Raw genomic sequence first — 21,402 nt, forward strand, 5'->3', positions numbered from 1 at the left:
CTTCAGGAAAGCTTGTATAGACATTGTAAACAGTATGTTCCAGGTTGCTCCTGCGTCCCTTTTTCAATTTTGTCATAGATCACCCCGCCCAACCCTTCCCTTGACACAGGCACCTCCAAGAGCCCAGCCTACATAGGACTTTGGTAATCCCTGTAAATGCTCTTGTAGCTTCGCCTTCAGTGGTCCCCTTTCCCCAGCTAACACCAAGGCTAGGATCAGGGGGCACCAGTTGTGTACATATTTGAACTTGGGAAGTTACATTTTGCCCCTCCCAAGGACAGTGTGGATCTCGGGAGAATAGTGTATGACTTTCTTATCGCAGATGGTGCAGCACCAGCCAATATTCCCCCGAGGGAGGATTCCTTTCCCCAAACAACCAGCGTTTCAAGGTGGCAACGTCCAAAGGATTGGTTTGCTGGTCTCTTGTGCTCCTTTTTTTTTATTGCACTATGGTTTTAACTTAAAAACCTTTCACAATGATCACATACAATACAAATTCATTACAGAACCAAAAGAAAATGAAAAAAAAATTGAAAATATATATTTCCTTCCGACATTAAATCAGGTGATTGGATTATGTTTCTACAAGTTTAAAAAAAAATTCTACCATTTTAAAAACATTTTGTGCACATTTCAAGGCTGCAATTCTTCTAAAATTCAGTACCAAAGATTATTAAAAGCAGATGAGGTTGGATCATTTAGAAATCAACTAAGAAACAGTGAATATTGTTTAAAAAGGATAATGTAGTAAAAAACGTGGCAATGTTACAATCTTATTTATGCCCCTGCAAAATCTGGAGATTTGCTGATTTGCTGATAATTTCAGTAAAATTCCCTGAATTTCCATTTTAGGCCAAAGATTAAGCATTAGGCAAAAGTGTGCTCGTTCATTCCGGTTGGGAAATTTCTTTAGGTACAGACCAATAGTGTTGAAAGGTTGCTCTATGCATAGAGTTTGTAGGATTTACATAAATCTATAGTCACAATCCAATCAGACCTTCATAACTTTCTTCACAAGAGTAGGATTATCCCAGAGCTCTGCAGGGACGAGTAGAGTTTTTGCAGTATTTCCATGCAAGTGGCCGCCCACTTTTCTAGAAACTGGAAAGAGGATTTAGTCATGCAGGTGTTTAGGATGGAAAATAATGACTCTGGTAGTATGATTTTTGCAAATATTGAAAGGAGCTGCCATGTAATCAAGGCTTCAAAGAGAGCAACCCCAGTTCAAAACGTAATACTGCAGTTGGAGATCCCATAGGTAAATTTAGGGTTAGTTTCCAAATACTACAGATGCCGGACTAGATGCGTCTCTGAAAGAGATACAGAGCACTACTTTGCCTTTATAGTATTTTATTATTGCCGGTTCACCACGTCTCAAATGGGTCGAGTCCTTGAAGTGTGCTTTGCTCCTCGGTTATCTATTTTTGCGCCTGCTATCCTGCCTCGTCCTCTTGGTTTGTTTTCCTGCCTCAGTCCCCTGGCTCCTGTTTTTCCTTGGGCCTTCCTTGCTCCTCCTCCTGTTCTTATTGCATTTCCTCTTGCTCCTTCCATTATTTCCCTTCTGCTTTTGCATCTTCCCTTCCTCTGTGTCAGTTGGTTTCCGCCCGAGTTCTTGTGGTCCCTGCCGTTGCCCTTTTGAATTTGCTTCCCTCATCTCACCAGTACTCAAGATCAACAGTCAGTCAACATTCTCAAGTCATCCTTTTGGAAGTCAGCGATCAGTTTGGCCTTCCCTGTCAATGCTTGCAATGTCTCTACGTCACGCTAATCAGGGAAGTGATATCCCAGGGGGTGGGGAGCTGATCCAGGGCTTTCCTTTTCAATTAGGGAAGTGTTGAGCGGGAAGCCAACCATAAACCTTCACCAACCTCGTTCGATCCTCTGCATTCTGTCCACACCATCACGCGACAGCAAGGAAGAGCAGGTACGCAGCGCCAGCGAGACACTTTGCATGACAAGGTATATTCCGTATTTCATTGGTACAGAAGACTTCTATGCACTTTTAACCAATTTCTATAGGTGTTTTTAAACTGTTTTTTTAGTTTTATCGATTCTGCCTATTTAGACTTCCTAAGAAATCTCAAATTTGCCTTTAAGAGTTTCTTTTTGACCCTGACCTCCCGATTGCTACAATGCACTGTGTGTAGATGGGGCAGGTGGGGTATAGATGCCTTATTGTTGGCAAACGCTTCAGTCAGGGAGTTTATGGAGGTTTGCATATAATAGTTCAGTAAAACTCATATTTTGACACATGTGAATTTCATATTAATCTTGTAGCCTGAATGTTTAATACAACTGGTACAGTAACCGTATGTGCATCTTAACCAAGGTTGACTCCAAGGACCAGTGGTAGGGCTGCGTGATCACCATCAGAGGAATCCACAATTATGAGATTTTCACTTACAAATGGTGTGATAGGAAAAAGTAATCAATAGAGATACAGCTCTTTCCCAGGTGGGTCGAGGTGGAATATCAGATTAGAAGTTTCCATTGCCATAATCGAGAACAATTTATGGGAGCCTGAAGATACAGGGTTTCTCCCTAGGGAGCGGACCACAAACAAGAAGCATTCAAATCTCCCACCACCAATATATCATCATCCGTGACAAAGTTAGACGAGTAGTCCATACATTTGTTGACAGTCTTGATAAGGTGGTAGAAACAGTGGAGGGGTTCCAGTAAATACTAACAGGTAGTCATGCCTAGAATCCGACGTATTCCTCCATGCAATATTTCTGGGAAGATAAAAGTGTATTACATATCAACTGACTGATATTAACAGAGAATTTACAGTTTCAAGGTATAAGACCTCCTTTTGGTCTGCAAGTAATTCCTCGCATGGCAGACCGAGGACACTACAAATCCATCTAATGCAGGTTTCTCCATGAGCCAAGTTTCTTGAAGGCACACCCTGTCGGAGACATTCAGATTGATAGATTTTTGATTCTTGTTGGTGATGTACGAGTGCCCTTGTGAACTCCAGGAGATAAGAGCAAGCGACGAATTTCGGCATACTCATTCAATTGTAGAAGAGGGGACTTGCTTTGCCATGAAGAGCCATAGCTAAGGCACAGGCATTTCCCTGTGTTTGTGTTCTTTACACAGCACGCCTTCCTCTTTCTCAGGGCACGTCCCCTATGCCTCTCTTCCCCACTATGTTCATCCATGTTTGGACCAGCGGCACATGGAGGCCTTAAATCCGTTGCTTGCTGCAGCCACCGGAACACCATATTCTCAGCCTGGGTCTCCACCAGTCCTTCCTTCTCACGCTGGGAAAGCCTTGGGTCCCTAACGGTTGAGGGACTAAGCAGAGAGTGGGGGTTAGGAATGGAACAGACATTCTTCCATCTTGAGCCCCACCTCCCCAAACCACCATTGTTTCTGGTATGGCCACGGCATGGCAGATGCTCCATCTTAGGTTGCCATCATATCCCAGGTACATATTCAGTTATGCATTACCAACATATACCCATTGTGTACTATGTGCAAAAATGATTCATACCCAGAAACTTAAAACGGTAACGGTTGGGGTGTGAGTGAGAGCAGGGACATCTCTCCCATCTACCAGCATCTGAAGAGGAGTGACAAGTCCATACTCTTCCCTGTTCCTTCCTTCCTTCTTGCCACCAGAGCGAGTGAGAAAGCAGGACAACAGAGTTGACACTTTGCTCCTTCGACTCCAGACTGCTGGAAGTTGAGAAGCACATAACCCCCCCCATTTCCCTGTACCGATCTCTCCACACTGGACCCACTGCCACCAACCTCTCACTGAAAGACAAATATACAAAATAACAATAAAGCAATAATTAAACATCAAATCAAGCAAGACACTATTACTGGATGTTAAACTTACAAACAATATTCAATGTTTGATACATTTCAAGCGTTACCTCTACCCAAGTATGATGTTTAAGGTTTGCCCAAATGATTTACACAGTAATCGAAAGCAAGGAAAAATGCAACACTCTTGAGATGCCTCAGATACCACACTTACCCCAGCATACTCCCCAGCGTGCTGCACTCAGTTTACAAAGAGAGCTCGGTGGCAATATATTTCTAACTGGATAATCCTTGCATTCATTTGAGGTGCTGCACCAAAGGCACTGAAATAAAGAAGGTAGACTTCAGAATCACGACACCAATTATTTCGGCCTTCACAAATTGATCTGCTCTCCATTACAAGTTTTATCAACGCAAACAAAAGTTACTGACAGTGCAAATAAGGTGCAACATTTTGGGAGCAAGTGCTTCACTAAATTAACTGTTTATTAATAGGGCGTTAGAGATTACCCACGAAGCTGCTAAATTAAATGTCAGTGATAGAGAGCGCCCAGGATTCAACACATTACATAAAAATAAGTACCTGGAGTTGTGCACAAATCTAGCTTTCACGTGTTTTGTAAAAACGAAATTCACACTACTTAAAAATGAACGTGGTCGTCAAGGATTACTTGCACTGCAGGACTTCATTGTATTCAGATTCTGAAATATCAATTTATTAAACTTCCACAGTGGATTACAGTTAATCACGTCAAAAAACACGTCACAGTGAAGCTTTCTTTTGCATGCCCCTGGGCGATTTAAAACAGTGCGGTTTTGATGTCCACATTCTAAGAAATCTAAGCTTTCAGCTAAACTGCCAGGCAAATCCCACTTTAAGTAAAACACTTATTTGTAACCACAATCGGGAGAGGCGACTTAATGCAGACCACCTGTAAAAGGAGCGTGCGAGGGAATAGGAAGCCTCGAGGGACATTTTAGGCCTCAATATAACGTGTTCGATCTATTGAATGCACTTCAGTAGGACAATCAAATAGTTTGCAAAGGCCACAATGCAGGCAACCATGCCAGAAATAGTCATAAGTAAATCTAGGATTTCTTTAAATGTTTTATATAGTGCCACCCTACAGCGCCAACCACATCGAAGCACTGGTAGGTTATGTTATGCAAACTTGTAGCGCGCACTATCGCCCAGAGGAATCTAGGCGTGAGGAAAATAAGAGATTCTGGCCCCAACCCTAAAACAAAAAGGTCTTCAGCGCCCTTCTAAACTGCAGACGATTCTTCAAGCCTCTGAGGCAAGTTGGAAGCCCATTCCAGTCTACTTGTTGCATAAGAAAAATCACGCCCGCCAACGCGGGCCAGACGGATTTTGGGGATAACCACTCAATTGGCCTCACAGTATTGGAGACCCCTTCACAGAATGTAAGGTGAAAATGTGTCCTGCAAGAATTCCAGACCCTGCCTAGAAAGAGCACGATGCATCAGGCACAGAGCCTTAAATTTAATCCTCTGTGCCACAGGGAGCCAAGTCAATAGCCACCTTCGCTTCCAAATCTTTCAACAGTTGCAGCCGATCAATCAGGCCAAGAGGCTGCGCCAGATAAAGAGCATTACAATAGTCAATCCGACTGGTGACAATAGAGGCCACCACCCGAGGTCGCAGATGCTCCGGTAGAAAATGCAAAACTTTGCGCAGCACTCTCAGCAAAAAGTGATCGGTCTTACAGAGCGCGCTGATTTGAGGCGACAGATCAGTGGACAGCAGGGTCCCCAGATTCTTGACCACCTTCAGCTGAGTAGGAAGTTCACCTAGTGTTGAGGGCCAAAAAGAATCCGACCATGCTACAGAAGTAGAGGAAGAACCCACCACCAAGATTTCAGTCTTGTCCTCGTTCAGCTTCAGCCAATTTCGCACTCATCCAATTACCCAATGCCGACAGACACTCCCGTAGCGGAGAAGCCACAGACCCCTTCTCATGATCCAGACGGACCAGGATCTGAGTGTCGTCAGCATAAGGATAGCGACGAAAGCCGTGGGTACGGATAAGGCAAAACAACAGCTGAATATAGATGTTAAAAAGCATAGGGGACAAGGCTGACCCCGGAGGAACACCACAAAACAACGTGCAAGCAGAAGAAAGAAAAAGGCAGCAACGAGAGTGATTGACTTCTATTCTCAAGATAGGAAGCAAACCAATCCAAGACGGGTTCCTGAGAGACCTGCGGCCTGCAGGCGAGATACCAGGACGGAGTGGTCGACCGCATCAAACGCTACCGACAGATCTAATAAAATAAGGGCTCCCACACCGCCCTGGTCAACTACAATGGTAAGATCATCAATCACAGAAACAAGGACAATCTCGGTACCTCGTCCTGGGTGAAATCCTGACTGAAAGACATCAAGAGAAAGTAAAGGGGCTATTAAAGATTCCAATAGCTTCATAAAGAAAGGGAGATGAGAGATAGGACGAAAGTTAACAGTCGCACCGGAGATTTTTTTTTTTTAGGAGAGGGATCACTAGCCTGGGATAGAGGGATCGAGCTAACACCGCAATGTGGAAGGTACATGTAAACGAGATAATAGAGGCACGTGGTAATCAATTGTGATGCAAGCAAGCAACATTACTAAATATACATAAAAGAAACAAAGTATTGGCAAAGCCAACAGATTGGTTTTGTGTAGGCATCTGCCAGAAAATGTCATCCTGGTATTACGTTACTAGAAGATTGGTAACAGCTGCAACATGGTGCAAGTTCTTGGGCATAAGACAGCAGTTCCTGGAAAATGTTGATACAATACCTTTACACAATCTAAAGACGTTGGCCTTGCCGATGCTTGTTTTTATCAGTCGAGGGACATGCCAAATGACCAAAGGCTCATTTGCTTAAAGCAATGGATTGCAGGAGGATTTGTCTTGAAGGGGCACGTACGGGGTGGGAACAGTCACAGGGATCATCAAGGCCATGGGCAGTCAATGGGTGGGGAAATAACCAAACGCCTACAAGCTGTGCGTCTCTCACACCCCATTTCTCTCCTAGCTGAACTCCAAAGCAATTATTTTGGCATCTAGGTGCCGCTTTAGTGCCACCTTATAGTCAAAACTAAAAATGACTGCACACCCCAATCTTGACAAGAGGCTTAAAGTAACACCCAAATAAGACATTTCAGATGCAGCACGAAGGCTGAAAAAAAGGGATGTGCAATGATAACCAGCTCTTAATGAGAGATAGGATGAGAGTGGCTTTGAGCAGCTAGCGTTACAAGAGTACGAGTCCGAGCACAGAAGGAGAGGAGAAAAGGACTATGCATACGGGCCACCACCTATCTGCCAAATGCATACAGACAAGGAAATTGTAGCAGAGGAGACAGACACAAAGAAGGAAAACATCCATAGGAGAAAATCATCTTCTGTAGCAGATAGGTGTCCCACAGGATGGATGGAGAGCTGAAGTCAGGTCCAAGATAAGGGTCGGGTTCCAATATTCCCAGTCATAGATAGTCAGGAAGTGCAGCAAGACCTAGCAGGAACACAGAAGCAAAGCAGGGCTAACAGGGTGGCAGAAATGCAACGAGGGAGCAGTACCAAGGAGAAGGCTAATAGGGAAGGAAACGGGAGTGAGATGAAGCCTGGGCACAAAATGAACAAGAGAGTGTAATGCAACAGGGCTGGGGCCTTATCAGAGTGTTGTGACACACCACACCTTCCTTCTCGTCTGGTTAATTACCCAAACGTCTGGAAGAGGATGCCGCCATCTTGGTGGTAGTGATGGTATACTTTGTATACATGGCCCCCATCTTGGAATGAGCTAGCGGGAACACCAGCGTTCCCATAATGTTACTGTTACGTTACCCGGCCCATGACAATCTTGCAAGTGTTCCAGGACACTCCTGCTGCCCTCATAAAATAGAACTTCACTATGCAAAATGCTGCACCTTTTAGGATAGAGACCACCATCCAAGACACAAATCCATCTAACCCTCTGAGCAGAGAGGACCACGGCCCAATGCACACAAAGAAACCCACAAATACTACCAAGGACAAAGGGAAGCAAGGCAATGAGGGGGGCTATATATTAGACCCAAAATATGTGCTATACAAATTGCAAGTCAAATAAAACCTGACCTTTGACAGATTGGTTGGATATTTTAGAAAATACTGAATGCTACAAACATGCTTCATAGGCTTATGTAGTTTCACATTCTGGTTTAAATAGCTTGCACGCCCCAATAAATTTTTCAGGTTATGCCTCCCTTTTAAAGAGTACGTTTCACAATGAAACAGAAAGTAGTACGAACCACATGCTTAGACTCAACAAAAAATGTATTGCATTTCTAAAAAAAACATGGCACATAGCACCAAAATCAAAACTATGTCAGTGAACCTGTATTATTAAACAACCGCACATCCATTCTACCCTCATGACTATTTGGAGTCGCCAAGGGGCTCGTGGGGTTGCTTCAGGATTTTGGAAAACTGGCCCTTTCATAGCTCTCCCACCTAAGATCCTTTAAAAAGGGGTGGTCCATAAACCATAGGACTTGTTGGGTAAGCATTAAGTGCTTTTAGGAATCAGCTCTTTCAAGCTATAAAAAGAACATGTCCAGCCCAACTCGTGCTCCAAGAACTGCAGACAGAGTCCTTTTGGTTCCCAAATAAGTGTTCAATTTGGGGAGGCCCCAGAGCATTGACCCTTTGACTATTTTCTAGGCATCCTATCCCCATATTTCTGAGTCATGAAGAGGATGCCAAGACAAACTTCTAGCAAGGTCAATCGCGAAGATCATGGACCTGGAGGAAAGCAAGAAAGGACAAAGAGCCAGTTGACGCAGATACCCTGAGTGGCTGAGTGCAAAGAACAGTATGCCTGCTGGGTAACGCGAACTGCGCCCTGTCGTCTGAGAGAAGAAGGAGCCTATTACTTAACTGGGTGACCCAGCATCATACGAAGCAGGAGAAGCCACGCAAGGTCTGTTTGGTGAGGCTTTCCATGAAAAGAGGAGTACATTTGTAGGCACTTATACAGGGCTGGAGAAAGTGCAATCATTGATTAAGAAAATATTTCCCAATATAGTTTTTGCAGGGACTGGCCGAAGTAGGGGTCATTCAGTCGGTTGCTATAGCTCGCAGAGAAGGCCTCAAGGCGCCAAAGTGCAATACTGGGTGACAAGACAGCACAATCCCTTCTTCCCAGCCCAGAGTAGAAGCATGAGAGGCTGCAGAGGAAGGGGATACTTCCGACTCCAGGGAGGCCAGTCAGGTAAGTGTGCAAAGCGTGCATTATCCCCTCCTTGGGGGGCAGGACAGAAGAGTTTTTAGCCAAGTGGCGAGAGCCATCAAGCAATGCTTGGGTATTGCAGACAGTAACAGGGTTCAATCTAGACTTCGTGAGAACGCCCTTTTAGAGTGCAGATTCCTCTCGTATAGTGCTGACAAATGGGAGAGAGTTTGTTGGAGGAAAAATTGCTGCAGCTGAGAATGAAAAGAGCATTAGAATGAAGCGAATGAGAGTTACCAAGTTTCATCAGCAATGTTTCTAGTTTACAGGAAAGACAAGGTACGGCCAGTAAAACTTAAAGGAGCTCAATGGGTGGATAGTATAAAGGCACTGCAATATTGAAGAGTTTCAACTCCTCAGGAAAGGGGATTGGTTGGCAAAGATAGAAATGAAAGACGCGTACCTTACAGTGCCAGTCGCAGCCAAACGCCACCCATATTTAAGTATCATTTGGAAAAGCCAGGCAGTTCAGAGCCTACCCTTCGGGCTCTCCTCTGCGCCCTGGGTCTTCACCAAGCTTATGAAACCAGTGGTCGCGGTCATACGAGAAAGAAGAGTAAGAATAATAATATAAGTAGACAATATTCTCATCCTAGCAGCAGATAAAGGTGGGCTGCGATAACGGGTGCTGTGGGGTGATAGATCTGCTTGCATCGCTCTGGTTCCTCATCAATCAAGAAAAATCAGAGCTAGTTCCCAGAAAGAGGATGACATTTTTAGGTTTTGTGGTGGAAATCAGGAAAGCGACACTGGAACTGTCAGCACAGATGAGGGATGTAAAAAAGGAGCTATGAGTAGCTCTCAAGAAGTCAGCGATTTTGCTGCAGAGTCCAGCGAGAGTAGTCTTCCATCGGTTTTTCCAGGACCTCTACATTACAGAATACTGTAGAGGTTGAAAGTCTGAAATAGCATCAACTAGTATCCGTATATCAAGAAGGGAAGACAGAACTGGAATTGTGGCTGCAGAACATGGAGGTATGGAACGGGTGTGCCATTGTCGGGGGCGTCCCAAAACTAGTGATAGAGTAAGACACAAGCAGGGCAAGTTGGGGAGCCAGATGCAGTCAGTTAGAAACGGGCAACAAATGGTTGCAGGAGGAGCTGGACCTGCACATAAATTGCTTAGAGCTCTTAGCAGGATTGTTAGCCTTTGCAGGGATACAGTGAACAGTTGCATCCTCACGATCAAGAATTTATCAGTGGTAAAATCAACCACCTAGGTGGTATGAGGTCCAGAATGCTATTAGAGTTAGCGAAGGACTTCTGGCACTACTGTCTCGAGAGGAGGATATCCATCACCGCAGAGGTATCCCAGGGGAGCAGAACTTAGTGGCGTACTGTAATTCCAGATATCTGCTTGACTCCACCTACTGGATGCTCAGCAAAAAAGTGTTTGCGAGCACAGTGAAACTATGGGGTTACCAAGACATCGATTTAGTTGCCTACAGTTTAACGCACAGACTCCTAGATTTTTCAGCAGGCGATTGGACCCAGAGGGTATGGGTGCAGATGTGTTTCTGCACAGATGGGACAGAGCGGTTCATTATGCTTTCCTGCCCTTCATACTGCTGACCAGGACATTAGCAAAGATACGCAGAGAGAAGGCAGAGCTGGCGATTGTAGCATCTGCCTGGAAGTCAAGTGTTGTTTCCAGTTCTGATGGAACTTTCCTCGGATCTTCCATGGACATCTCCCTAGGGACCCGATTGGACAGCATCATCCTGAGAGAAGGACAGGAAGCCTCCCACTGCTGGCCTGCAGGGTATCGGGTGCAGATGGAACCTGCCTGGAATTTCAAGACAAGCTACCCAGTTTAACAAAGAATCATGAGCCCCTTCTACACTCAGAAGCGATGCTGCTGCATGGAACTGGTGGAAAGGATGGAGGTGCGAGCAGAAGGGGTTTCATCCCATTTCGGTCTTGTAGTGCAAGTGCTGAACATTTTAGCATCCCTACCAGGGGCGGGCAGAGTGTTCAGGACAATAGGAGTATTGGCTTGGCCCAGTAAAGGTTTGGAATCGGCAAACTCTACACTGATGACACGGTCAGGCCGGGAAAGATACGGCAAGCTTGGTAAACAGAACCAAGCCTACACCAGACCGAGAATGCTTCTGGGATAACTAAAGCACTGAACCACTAGAATAGGGATAAACAGTTGCATTCAGCGGGCACTGGAGGATAAATCGGGAGCAGGGGACCTTCCCCATTTGCACAGATACTCACATACAAATATGCTGACTCTCTCCTCTGCACCAACAAACAATAGAACGCAGCTATAGCCCTCGATTAATTCGGCTTAGCTGCACACAATTATACACCACCATGAGCACCTCCACAATCTTTAGAACGCAGCTATTGCTCCCATAGAAATCATCCTATCTGCACACCTAATCTCGTATACAAGAACCACCTCTGCCACAATACAGCTACCCCAAAGTCATTCGGCCTTTCTGCACATATACTACTGATCCCACACATCATCAACCCCAGTCCTAGCAATAGAATGCAGCTACTCACCACGAAAACTCAACCTGGCTGCACACATACACTACTAACTAGCATACTCTCTCCGCTGACCTGAACTATGGTCCCAGAGGGCATTCATCCCACAGTGCTTTGAGATCATACCAATGGTAAGGAAAAAGGCACTATACAAATGCCCAATAACATATAGATAAGCCAAACCTTCAAGTCATGACCAAGTTGACGGCATACCAGTAGGGGAAGACCCAGCAGTGGTGCGGCTACTTCGTGGAGTGGGTGAAGCACTGTAAGCAACTGTTAAGTATGCGTCTTTGTGGGATGTCAAGGTTTTGAATCAATTGGTCAGATGGCCAGCTAACAGTGATCTGTGTTCAACAACTGTCAGGGAAGTTAGCAATGCTGCTTTGTGTAGTTTCTCGCAGAAGCACAGCAAATGTAAAAGCGCTAGAAATAGACAGGAAAGTATTACCCAGACGGTCTAACGTTTATCTTTGCAAAAAGGACTAAATGAAATTCATCCATTATTTTGTACCCGTATCTCCTGGGGAAAGCGAAGCTGTGTGTGGCCAACTGCATCAAAGAGTATGAACGAAAGGCAGAGGCGGTTAGGCCACAAGGTGCGACAACTGCTTATTGCGCGTGGACAACCTTTTAAGGCAGTAACAGTGGCCATAGTTAGATGGGTGCATTGAGGTAAGGACTCGAGCTGGCATTGATGTATCATTGTTCGGAGCACATTCAGAGAGGGGAGCTATGGCCTCCAAGGACTTAATGTCAGGTGCTAGTCACGAAGGCTTCTTGAAGTCGGCAGACTGGTCAAACGATTCCACCTTCAAGACATTTTACTTCAAGCTGATTTCAATAGTTGCAACTGCAGTATTACATAGCTTTTAACAAGCAGAATGCTAGCCTCCGGTCTGGAGATGGAATGAAGATTACCCAGGCTCAATACAAAGGGAGTCTCGATTATATTAAAGTCACAAAGGCAAGCATTATCCCGGCCGGGATACAAAGATTGTTATATGGACATGTCAGCGTATATCCCAGCCTAACATACCTTTGGACATCCTGCAGGTGAAGAGCAGAGAAACGGGTAAGGTATTCGAGGCCTGGGCAGCAAGTTACATAGAGCCCAGAGGAAAAGTTGAAAAGGGAAATTACTCAAGAGAACAGACTTCTGGGGATTAGTAGCTCAGTCACTGAGTGTATGTCCCTACTATATTTGTGTTAAAAAAAAGAAAATTATACATACAAAGGACAAGTTTTGAAACTGCTGAAGAATAGAAATAAAAGAAGTTGAAGCATAATGCTCGCCTCCATGTCTTTAATAGAATGAAGAACTCCCCGTCATGCAAGCCTGGGTAATCTTCATTAGTCTAGAGGAGCTCAATGGCACCCCAAGCCTGGTGTAAGGTTGCAGAAGGACTGACACGAAGGTGGCATGTTGGGGCTAAAGACTAATTAAACAAAGTAAGAGAAAATCTATCTTTCCCTATTCCTAAGAGGGGTTTCCCTGTCTCAACTAAAGATGTAAGGTTACTGTCAGGATGTCTGTCAATGTAAAAGTGTCCACTGTCCTATGCCAAGAAAACCTTACTTCTGTCCCTTACACTAGAAACTAAAGAGTAAAGCAGTACTGTTCGGGTCCCAGGAGAATGCTTCCCTTTCTCCTGGGTTATGGTCAAACTCCCACACAATGTTTCCTTGGTGGGTCAGGAGAATGGCTCCCTTCTCCTGATATTAAGTCTCTGATAGCCCAGGGGAATGACTCCCTTGCCCAAGCCTGTTGGACCCAAATCCCGGTCTGAGTTGTCAGAGTTATCAGAGAAGGACTCTCCTACTGGTAGTCTTAGAACAGTCTCTTGTAACCAGGAGGAATGACTCAATTCCCCTAGGCTTCTCTTCACTAGGCTTCACACCTACAACACCCAACTGAGTGTTCAAATGGTCAGCGACCCTTGCTTCTCTTCTGCTTTAATTTGGCTCACTTGGTTCACTTCCGTGCCAACTACTGCCATTATCAGTCTCATGGTTTGGGTCCCAGACCCTGGTTTCTCTTAGTGGGATTAACCATGCCATTGTTGTGAGGGACTCGCCCTCTCCAGTTCTCTGAATGGTACTTGGGGTCCTCAAACCTTCCCTGGTGATCAACAGGCTTAGTTTCATCACTGCAATGAGAAGGACAAGGTGTGTAGGCTTTCTGACCCTGCCATGCCACCCATGCGTTATGGTTGCAAAGGGGCCCAGGGAGAACTGCATGCACCGTTTGGAAAGCCACCCTGCGTCCCCTCCGGGTCTTCAGTGCTGCCCTTTACCTTGTTGCAGGCTTTGACACGTCGCCAGGACTGCCTGGGATGGCAGCCGTTCCGTTTGGCTTTTCTGGCGTCTTGCCTTCCCTCCAGCTGTGCAACGGCTTCCCCGGCTGCCTTCGGCTTTCCTTCCTCCTATCCGACGTTGCTGGAAATCAGCCTGCTCCTGCAGACCTCCCAATCATCAGACGCGGCAGACTGCCAGCGTCTTTGCAGTTTTCCCTCTCCGGATCAGCGACGCAGATTTGCATCTCCTGCGGTCAGTGCGCAGCACACCTGCCATCCTCTGTGGCTGCCAGAGACCGTGTTTAGTCCATTGATTTTTATACAATGTGGTCAGCCATGTCTGGGCCCACTGTACAAGTCCTTTGTCTCTTTCATGTTTCATCTTCATTGGTCCATGGGGCCATCTTGTTCCAGTACTTGGATTACCTAGGTTCATGATGTTGTTCTCAGTACTTTCCAGAACCCTAAGGCGGTCTGCCTTACAACAGTGCATAGGTCTACTGTCTACAAAGAGGCTAGCAGAAGAAGAGGCTAGAGTATGTGGCTGTGCGATGTTCTCTTAGGGGCTGTACCGTAGATGGTCATTGTCCTCCCTTGGGGGTGGGGGTTGAGCTCCTCCCACATTATACCACCCCCGGGGGACTATCAGGTAGTGACTTCACACTCCCTGGCTTCATGGGAAAGATCTCCCCCTCGGGGAGAAGCAACGACATCCAGCGATTCGTCACATTGGGTACTCCTTGGGTGGTAGTGCAGGGGTGGGAGTACTTCCAACTGTCCCTGGGATCCTGGCTTCTGAGCAGGTCCAGGACCTCTGTAGAGATTAAAATGTCAGACCTCCACGAACCCCCTCACTCCCCTTCGACAAGATGGGGTACAGGGATGCGGATACAAGAAGCCAAAGAATTATACCTAGTAGACATCAGTAATTTAGGATAAATATTACTTAACTGTAATTCGAGTTCTCCAAGGTTGGTGTCTTTCAAAGATTCCTATGCCTTGAATAATTCCCCATCAAGCTGGGAATGCTCTGAGGAGTTTGTGTATCCAATAAAGAAAACGAAATGCAGGCTTTTAGCAGTCTATCAAACTCCTTTGGGTCTTCTGCTCTCAGACAACGAGATGAAGGCCCTTAGCTCTGCTGCCGGATGCCATCTTCAGATTCCTATGAGCAAGGTGGGTCAAATAAAACTGAAAATCCAAAGAGCCCCACAGGGAAGGTGAGCGGTCTACATTCACATGGTTTGAAATACTATCCCAGACAAATTTGACAATATCCTAAATCAGCGGTCATCTTTTTTCCATTGACCATGATCTTGGCTCTCTATTTTAGGAGGCAATAAGCCTGCTTTTTGCACAGCAGAAGGCATGTCAGCGATGTACAAGTTACAAAGGAGCTGTGCCAGTAGGCAGCCTTGTTTTAGCCCCTGAATGGCTGTGACATTCCCTGTGCTATCTAATCGAATTTACACTGTAGTCTGTGTGTATAACCGTTTAATCACATGTAATAATCCCACCGGTATCTGCCATTTCTGCAATTTGTTCCACAGCCTTTCTACAAACGCCATCAAAGGCTACACTGAAATCAATGTACGTAACAGAGTGGAGGAGCTGAAACATTCTCAGCTTTCGAGAAAATTAGATGGAATATTAAAACATTGAGAGTGGTGGGATAACCTTTGCGACAACCCATCTGAAAAATACTGAAAAGATTGCCTTCTACCGCCCATCGGTACAACTCTGTAATAATGTCGCAAATACTTTACTTGAAAGGTCTAGTAATACTAATAACCGATAATTAACAGAATTGTTCCTGGAGGGTATCAATAATTGGAAGTCTGCATTAACAAAATTATTTTGCACAAAGAGATGTAAGATGGTAGGCTACGGTAAAGATTATAATGGGGGAAAACTAAATATATGAGATTATAGCAAAGGAAAAAACAATTTTTCCATATTTAGGTTGAAAGGCTACGGCTTGCAGAAAGACCATTTTACACCAACAGCTAACACAGAGCTTCACAGTTTTCTCAAAAAGCCATCAGTAAATAATACAGCTAATATTAAAGGAGGTACAGTTTATTTTTTACCTTGTGAAAAAAAAGTATGTAGTTTCAGATTATGTACCCATGAGGCCCTTCTGTTTCCATGTGCTACTGACCGTGTCGCTCTCCACAGGCCCTTAAAGGTTTTAACTTTGAAATGTGCCTGCGTTCAAGAGGAACAAATGTTTGCTTGGGTTTTATAAACACGTGTGTGTTCATTCTGCATCAACAGTTTGGAAAAAATGCTCGTTTTGTATCAATCCTATATTCGTTCATATTGACAAGTGCCCCGTTACTTACATTTTTAGATGTGGCTGAAGCAAGATTTCCTTTCTGCTGGATCAATGAAATTCACAGAACAGACGAGCTGCAAGATTTCTGGGCTAGAAACACCAGAGGGGTCAGAGCCAAGGACAATCATGGCGGGTGTGAAATAAGACTTTGAGAGATGCTGCCAAGATTTTCAAGGGACTTTTACGGCCTTGATTCAAACGCAGTTTACTGCCTTCACGATGGAGATCAAACAGATGGTAACAGAGTAAAAAAAAGATCTGTCCTAACTGGGAGAGAGGACTGAAGCAAATGAAAAGGTGATTCAGGAATTATAACTTGACGATAAGCAATTGGCTGAAGCCCTGGAACACTTAGCTAGAACCACTCACTCAATCTCGAAATACAGTGTGAAGACCTGGAGAACAGGTCCAGGAGGGCGAACATGCGTGTCAGAAATCTCCCTGAATTGGTCAGGGAACCTGATCTAAAGGACGCAATCACGAGTATTTTCAGAGACCTCCACCTAGGGAAGGAGGTGGAAATTCTGATGGACAGGGTCCATAGAGTGGGCCCGAAGAGATCAGAGCCAGGGGCAGGAGCTAGAGATGTATTGGCCGTGTGTCCACATTATCCTCAGAAGTAACAAATTCTCAGGGCAGCCAGACAAGCGGAACCGATTTCATACAACTGCTCGGAAGTACAACTCTATCAAGACCTCTCCGAGCTCAAGCTTCAAAAATGCAGAGAAATGTACACAGTGGTGAAAGCACTGCAAACACGCAAGATAAAAAATAGGTGGACATTCCCGTTTGGCTTAACATTTGCACTGGAGGGCAGACAGCATAGCGTTACATCACGAGAAGAAGGTATGGAGCTGCTCCACATTGAAGATGAAGAAGGGGTCCCCGTACAAGAACAATGGAAGATCCGCAACCTTTTAATTGGGCGAGTCCACAGGAATGGTCAAGAGTGAAATGGGGAGGTAAAAATAACAAAGGTCAATACTGGAGTCGCTGGAATCCTCATCTTAAAGGCACAAACTATCGCGACAACACTTGAGTATACGGAACGACCCAGGTAGGGTATGTACAGGGGTACATGTCACTGTAGTTTCTACTTTGGCGGGACAGAGTTCGCCGCCTTGGAATCCACAGAACGGAGGTGTTGGTGGTTTTAGGATACCCCACAATTGGCCCTGGTGAAATTGGTGATCCACTGCTGATGACCCGTGCCCGAAGACTTACTAGGTACTGAGGGTCACAAAAAGGGGAAGTTGGAGGGGGAAAGGGTCATTCAAAGTTATGTAAAGGGTGGGGGGGGATAGGGGGGTTGCAATTGGGGCTAGGGAAAAGGGGCGATTCGCACAAGGCTAGTAGAGGAAAAGATACCAGCATTAAAGGGAAGTTAAAGGACAGGGGTGTTGGATACGGTTCAGACAGACTCTCACATTCAGGTGTTTATTGGTTGGACACGTCAGTGAAACGTCGGAGGCTAGATGGATTCTTAGCCCATCATTACCTGATTTCGTGGCACTCCAGGAGACCCATTTTAGAAAACAAGACAAACATAAGCTTCGTATTAGGCATTATTCACAAATCATACAGGCGAATGCACAGGGAAAAGTGGCCGGGGTACTCATAGCGATCAAAGTGGGGGTGCAAGCCAATATTAACAACACATGAGAGGGAGGTATTTGTTCCTCACGGTTGAAATAGGGGTAACACTTGCAGTGGCTACAATCTACATGCCCAACACTGGTCAGGAGGGTTTCTTGAAAGCAACGCTTACAGAATTAGAGACATTTACTGTTGGCGTTTGTGATCCTCGTCAGGATATCTAACACTCAATATGGTCAAGCTCCCCCATCACGAACCCTGAAGCTCAAATTTGAACAAATCGCATTGAAAAATGTTTGGCTGTCCCTGAAGGAGAAGGGGTATGCCTATCACTCACACGTCCATAGAACATCCTCACGTATCGACTACAGTTGGTCTTCCACTACGTTGCTAGGTTATATAATAAATGTTGTGACCCATCCAATAGCACTTTCAGACCACGCACCAATCACTGTAGAATTTACCCTCCAGAACCAAAATGTGGGGTTTGGTCCTGGTCATGTCCCACGGAGCTTTGTAATGACCCCATCATCAGGGACAAACTAGAACAGAAAATTATAGAGTACTTTGACATCAATGCAAAAGGGTAGATGGCGGAAAATACAGTATGGGACGCCTTCAAAGCAACCTTTCGTGGGCAATAGCAGAGCAATAGCAGAGTGGGCACTCAGACCAAAACAGGGATGCACTGGAATCTGAACTTTAAGAGGAACTAAAGCAGACCATGAAAAAAAAATTGAAAACGACACAGGGAAAACTAAAAGAAAGGCATATAGGAGGATAAGGGGTAGACAATCTACTACTAACAAATAAAGCAGAGAAAAGCCTCTTGTATGTAAAATAAACATTATGTGAAAGCCAATAAAGCAGATCACTTGTTGGCTAGACCGCTTAGACAAAAAAGGGTATTGCAGATCATCCAGGGAATTAAAGACCCTTTGGGGGAGTTAGTCACGATGACCCCCCCCAGATTCTCACACAATTCCAGAATTTGTATATCATCCTCTACCAGTCGGACATACAGGACCCCGGTGAATATCTGCAACCAGTCTGGCTCCCGGTGATTTCAGCACTCCCCTTGAATAAATCCCCATGACCAGACGGCTATCCAGCTATATTCTTTAAAACATTCAGGTCTACACTGGCCCCTAGATGGTCTAGTCTTTTTAATTTCTTTGGGGAAAGAGGCCATATATCTCCCACGATAGGAGAGACAAAAATGATCCTCCTCTTAAAACCCAATAAGAACACAACCAGTTGTGGGTCGTACAGCCAGATGGTCCTGATGAATCTCGACGCCAAAATAAACATGAAAGTCCGGGCCAACAGGCTGGAGAACATTTTGCCGTCTGATTCACCGGACCAGTCAGGGTTCATAAAACAACATCAAACCCACAACATTAAAAAAGCCTGTCACCTGTTTGAGAACATTTCCAAGAAAAAAACTCACGGCTGTGTTTTTCGCTAGACGCAGAAGAGGCGTTTGTTATACTAGAATGGTTCTTCATGGTACGCACTCATAGCAATGGGGTTTGGTCCCAATTGTATTGACAAGATTCAAATGAACCACAGCGATCCAAAGGTCAGGTTGCTTATTAACGGTTAAATGTCTTCACCGATCACTCTGCACCACGGCACCAAACAGGGTTGTCCCCTTTCGCCTCTCTTGTATACTTTAGACTTAGAACCCCTGTTAACCAAAATCAGATTCGATTCAGGGGATCCCGTTTGGGGGCGAGACACAAAATCATGGCTTACGCAGACTATATGCTCCTCAAAGTGGTAGACCCTAAGAGATCATTACCCGCAGTTATGGAGGAATTGGGTGTCATTTGGCAAGGTAGCGGGCTAAAAATACATGTGACCAAATAGGTTATATTGAATCTTTCCTTTACTCTGTCGGAAGTGGCCAAGGTAAGCAATTCGGCTGCGCCCAGGGGGAAATTAAACTGTTAAAGAGTGCACTTCACAAATATGTTACAGGGGCTATATAAGGCTAATCTCCCCCCCCCCCCCATCCCAACCTGGAAGAGCTTAAACAACTGTTAAAATGGGTTCCACTCTTGGTCTGTTGGCTAGGGCGGATCAACTCTGAAAATGGTGGTACTACCTAAGGTTCTTTACCTGTTCCAAGCATTCCCAATGCCTATATCCTTTTTTTCGTAAACTTCACAGGGCAATCTCCAATTTTATCTGGAATAATAAACCCCCCGCAAATCGCACTAAGAACTTTAATGGCTCCGACACAGAGGCGGTCTAGGACTCCCCGATTTCATAAAATACTACCAAGCCGCCCACTTATGGGTCCTTCGAGATTGCTTAGTAGTAGATTCAGAAAAGTTGTGGGGTTTGATGGAAAAGGCACTCTTCGGACCCCAACTCTGGGACTCACTATGGCTTCCCAGGCAAGACCGCCCCCCAAATATGCATGCTAGTCAGATAACGAGGTTAGTTGAAAATGAATGGGATAAGGTGATCCAACAACCAACTCGCAACTTACCCGTCACCCTTCACACCGCTGTTTAATAACCCACAATTTAATCCGGGTACGGAAAAGTGTTTGTTCTCTAAATGGAAAAGAGCTGTGTGTACCAAAATATAGGATATGTTCCAAGGTAAAGACCCCAAACCATTTGGGAAAGGGAGTTAGGGCTATTGGAGACGGACAGATTCCAATACTTTCATGTTCGACATTGGATAATGCCCCCCACACCCCTGAACAGAGTTGCAGCCACTAGATCACTTACACAATGAGAAGTTTCTGATATCTAACCCGGATGACAAAGCTCTCATCTTTAACTTCTAATGACTCTTGATGGAAAACCAGCCAGAGGGTACCATTAGATAAATACAAAAATGGCAACAAATAACGGGAGTAATTATAACAGTTGAGGAATGGGAAATACTTTGGAGGGATATACCCAAACTCACTTACTACAGATAAGGGAAGCCTGGTATAAAATCATGACAAATGGCACTACACCCCACATAGAAAGTAGTGGTTTCTGGCAGGTGGTGATGCGGTGGAGATTAGTTACATGTATGGTGGGATTGTCCCAAGTTCAGCAATTTATGGGGGACAATTAACCACATGGCAAACATTTTCGGAAATCCAGGCCCGAAGGACTGCTGTAAGAAACCAAAGGGTATCTCAACTGCTAGTCCTCAGGGACTGGTCATCCAGGTGGCTAGGACATGACCATTGCATTTGGATCCAGTTTCAGGACGTGGACCAGTACGGGAGGATCACCTGGGTGAGGGGTGTTCGGGGAGTGGGGGTGAGATAGCTGATGGCGAGACGAGGTATCCCCCCCTTTTTTGTTCATCTAGCCCATCCTATTTTTAGGATTGCCTGAAGTCCCAACTCCCCCTGCCCACCTTTTTACACAAAAAACTGGGCCGAGGAAGAGGGTGACAGAGTAACCGGACTAACTCATGTCATACTGGACATGTGCCGTTAATCGGGTCAGGCACTTTATCGTAAGTGCACTCACCTGATACCAATTAGTTCTCCTCACATGAATAAAAGGCAACACCTAAAGACACACACTGAGCAAAGCGGGACACGAAAGCGAGCAGAACCTCCGGTTCAAAGGCACACCTACTGGA

The 21,402-nt window shown here is 45.2% G+C and overlaps 1 protein-coding gene across 1 annotated transcript in view; it reads right to left on the reverse strand.

Annotated features, from left to right (window-relative positions):
- PTTG1IP (PTTG1 interacting protein) overlaps window positions 1-21,402 on the reverse strand; it is a 471,563-nt gene that overhangs the window by 218,303 nt on the left and 231,858 nt on the right. The window contains exon 3 of the mRNA XM_069615849.1: window positions 3,995-4,103. Within this exon, the coding sequence (XP_069471950.1) occupies window positions 3,995-4,103 (109 nt within the window). The remainder of the gene's footprint in view (window positions 1-3,994; window positions 4,104-21,402) is intronic.

Source organism: Ambystoma mexicanum, chromosome 9, assembly GCF_040938575.1.
Source record: "Ambystoma mexicanum isolate Mex_15411 chromosome 9, UKY_AmexF1_1, whole genome shotgun sequence".
In the NCBI taxonomy this organism is placed as follows: domain Eukaryota; kingdom Metazoa; phylum Chordata; class Amphibia; order Caudata; family Ambystomatidae; genus Ambystoma; species Ambystoma mexicanum.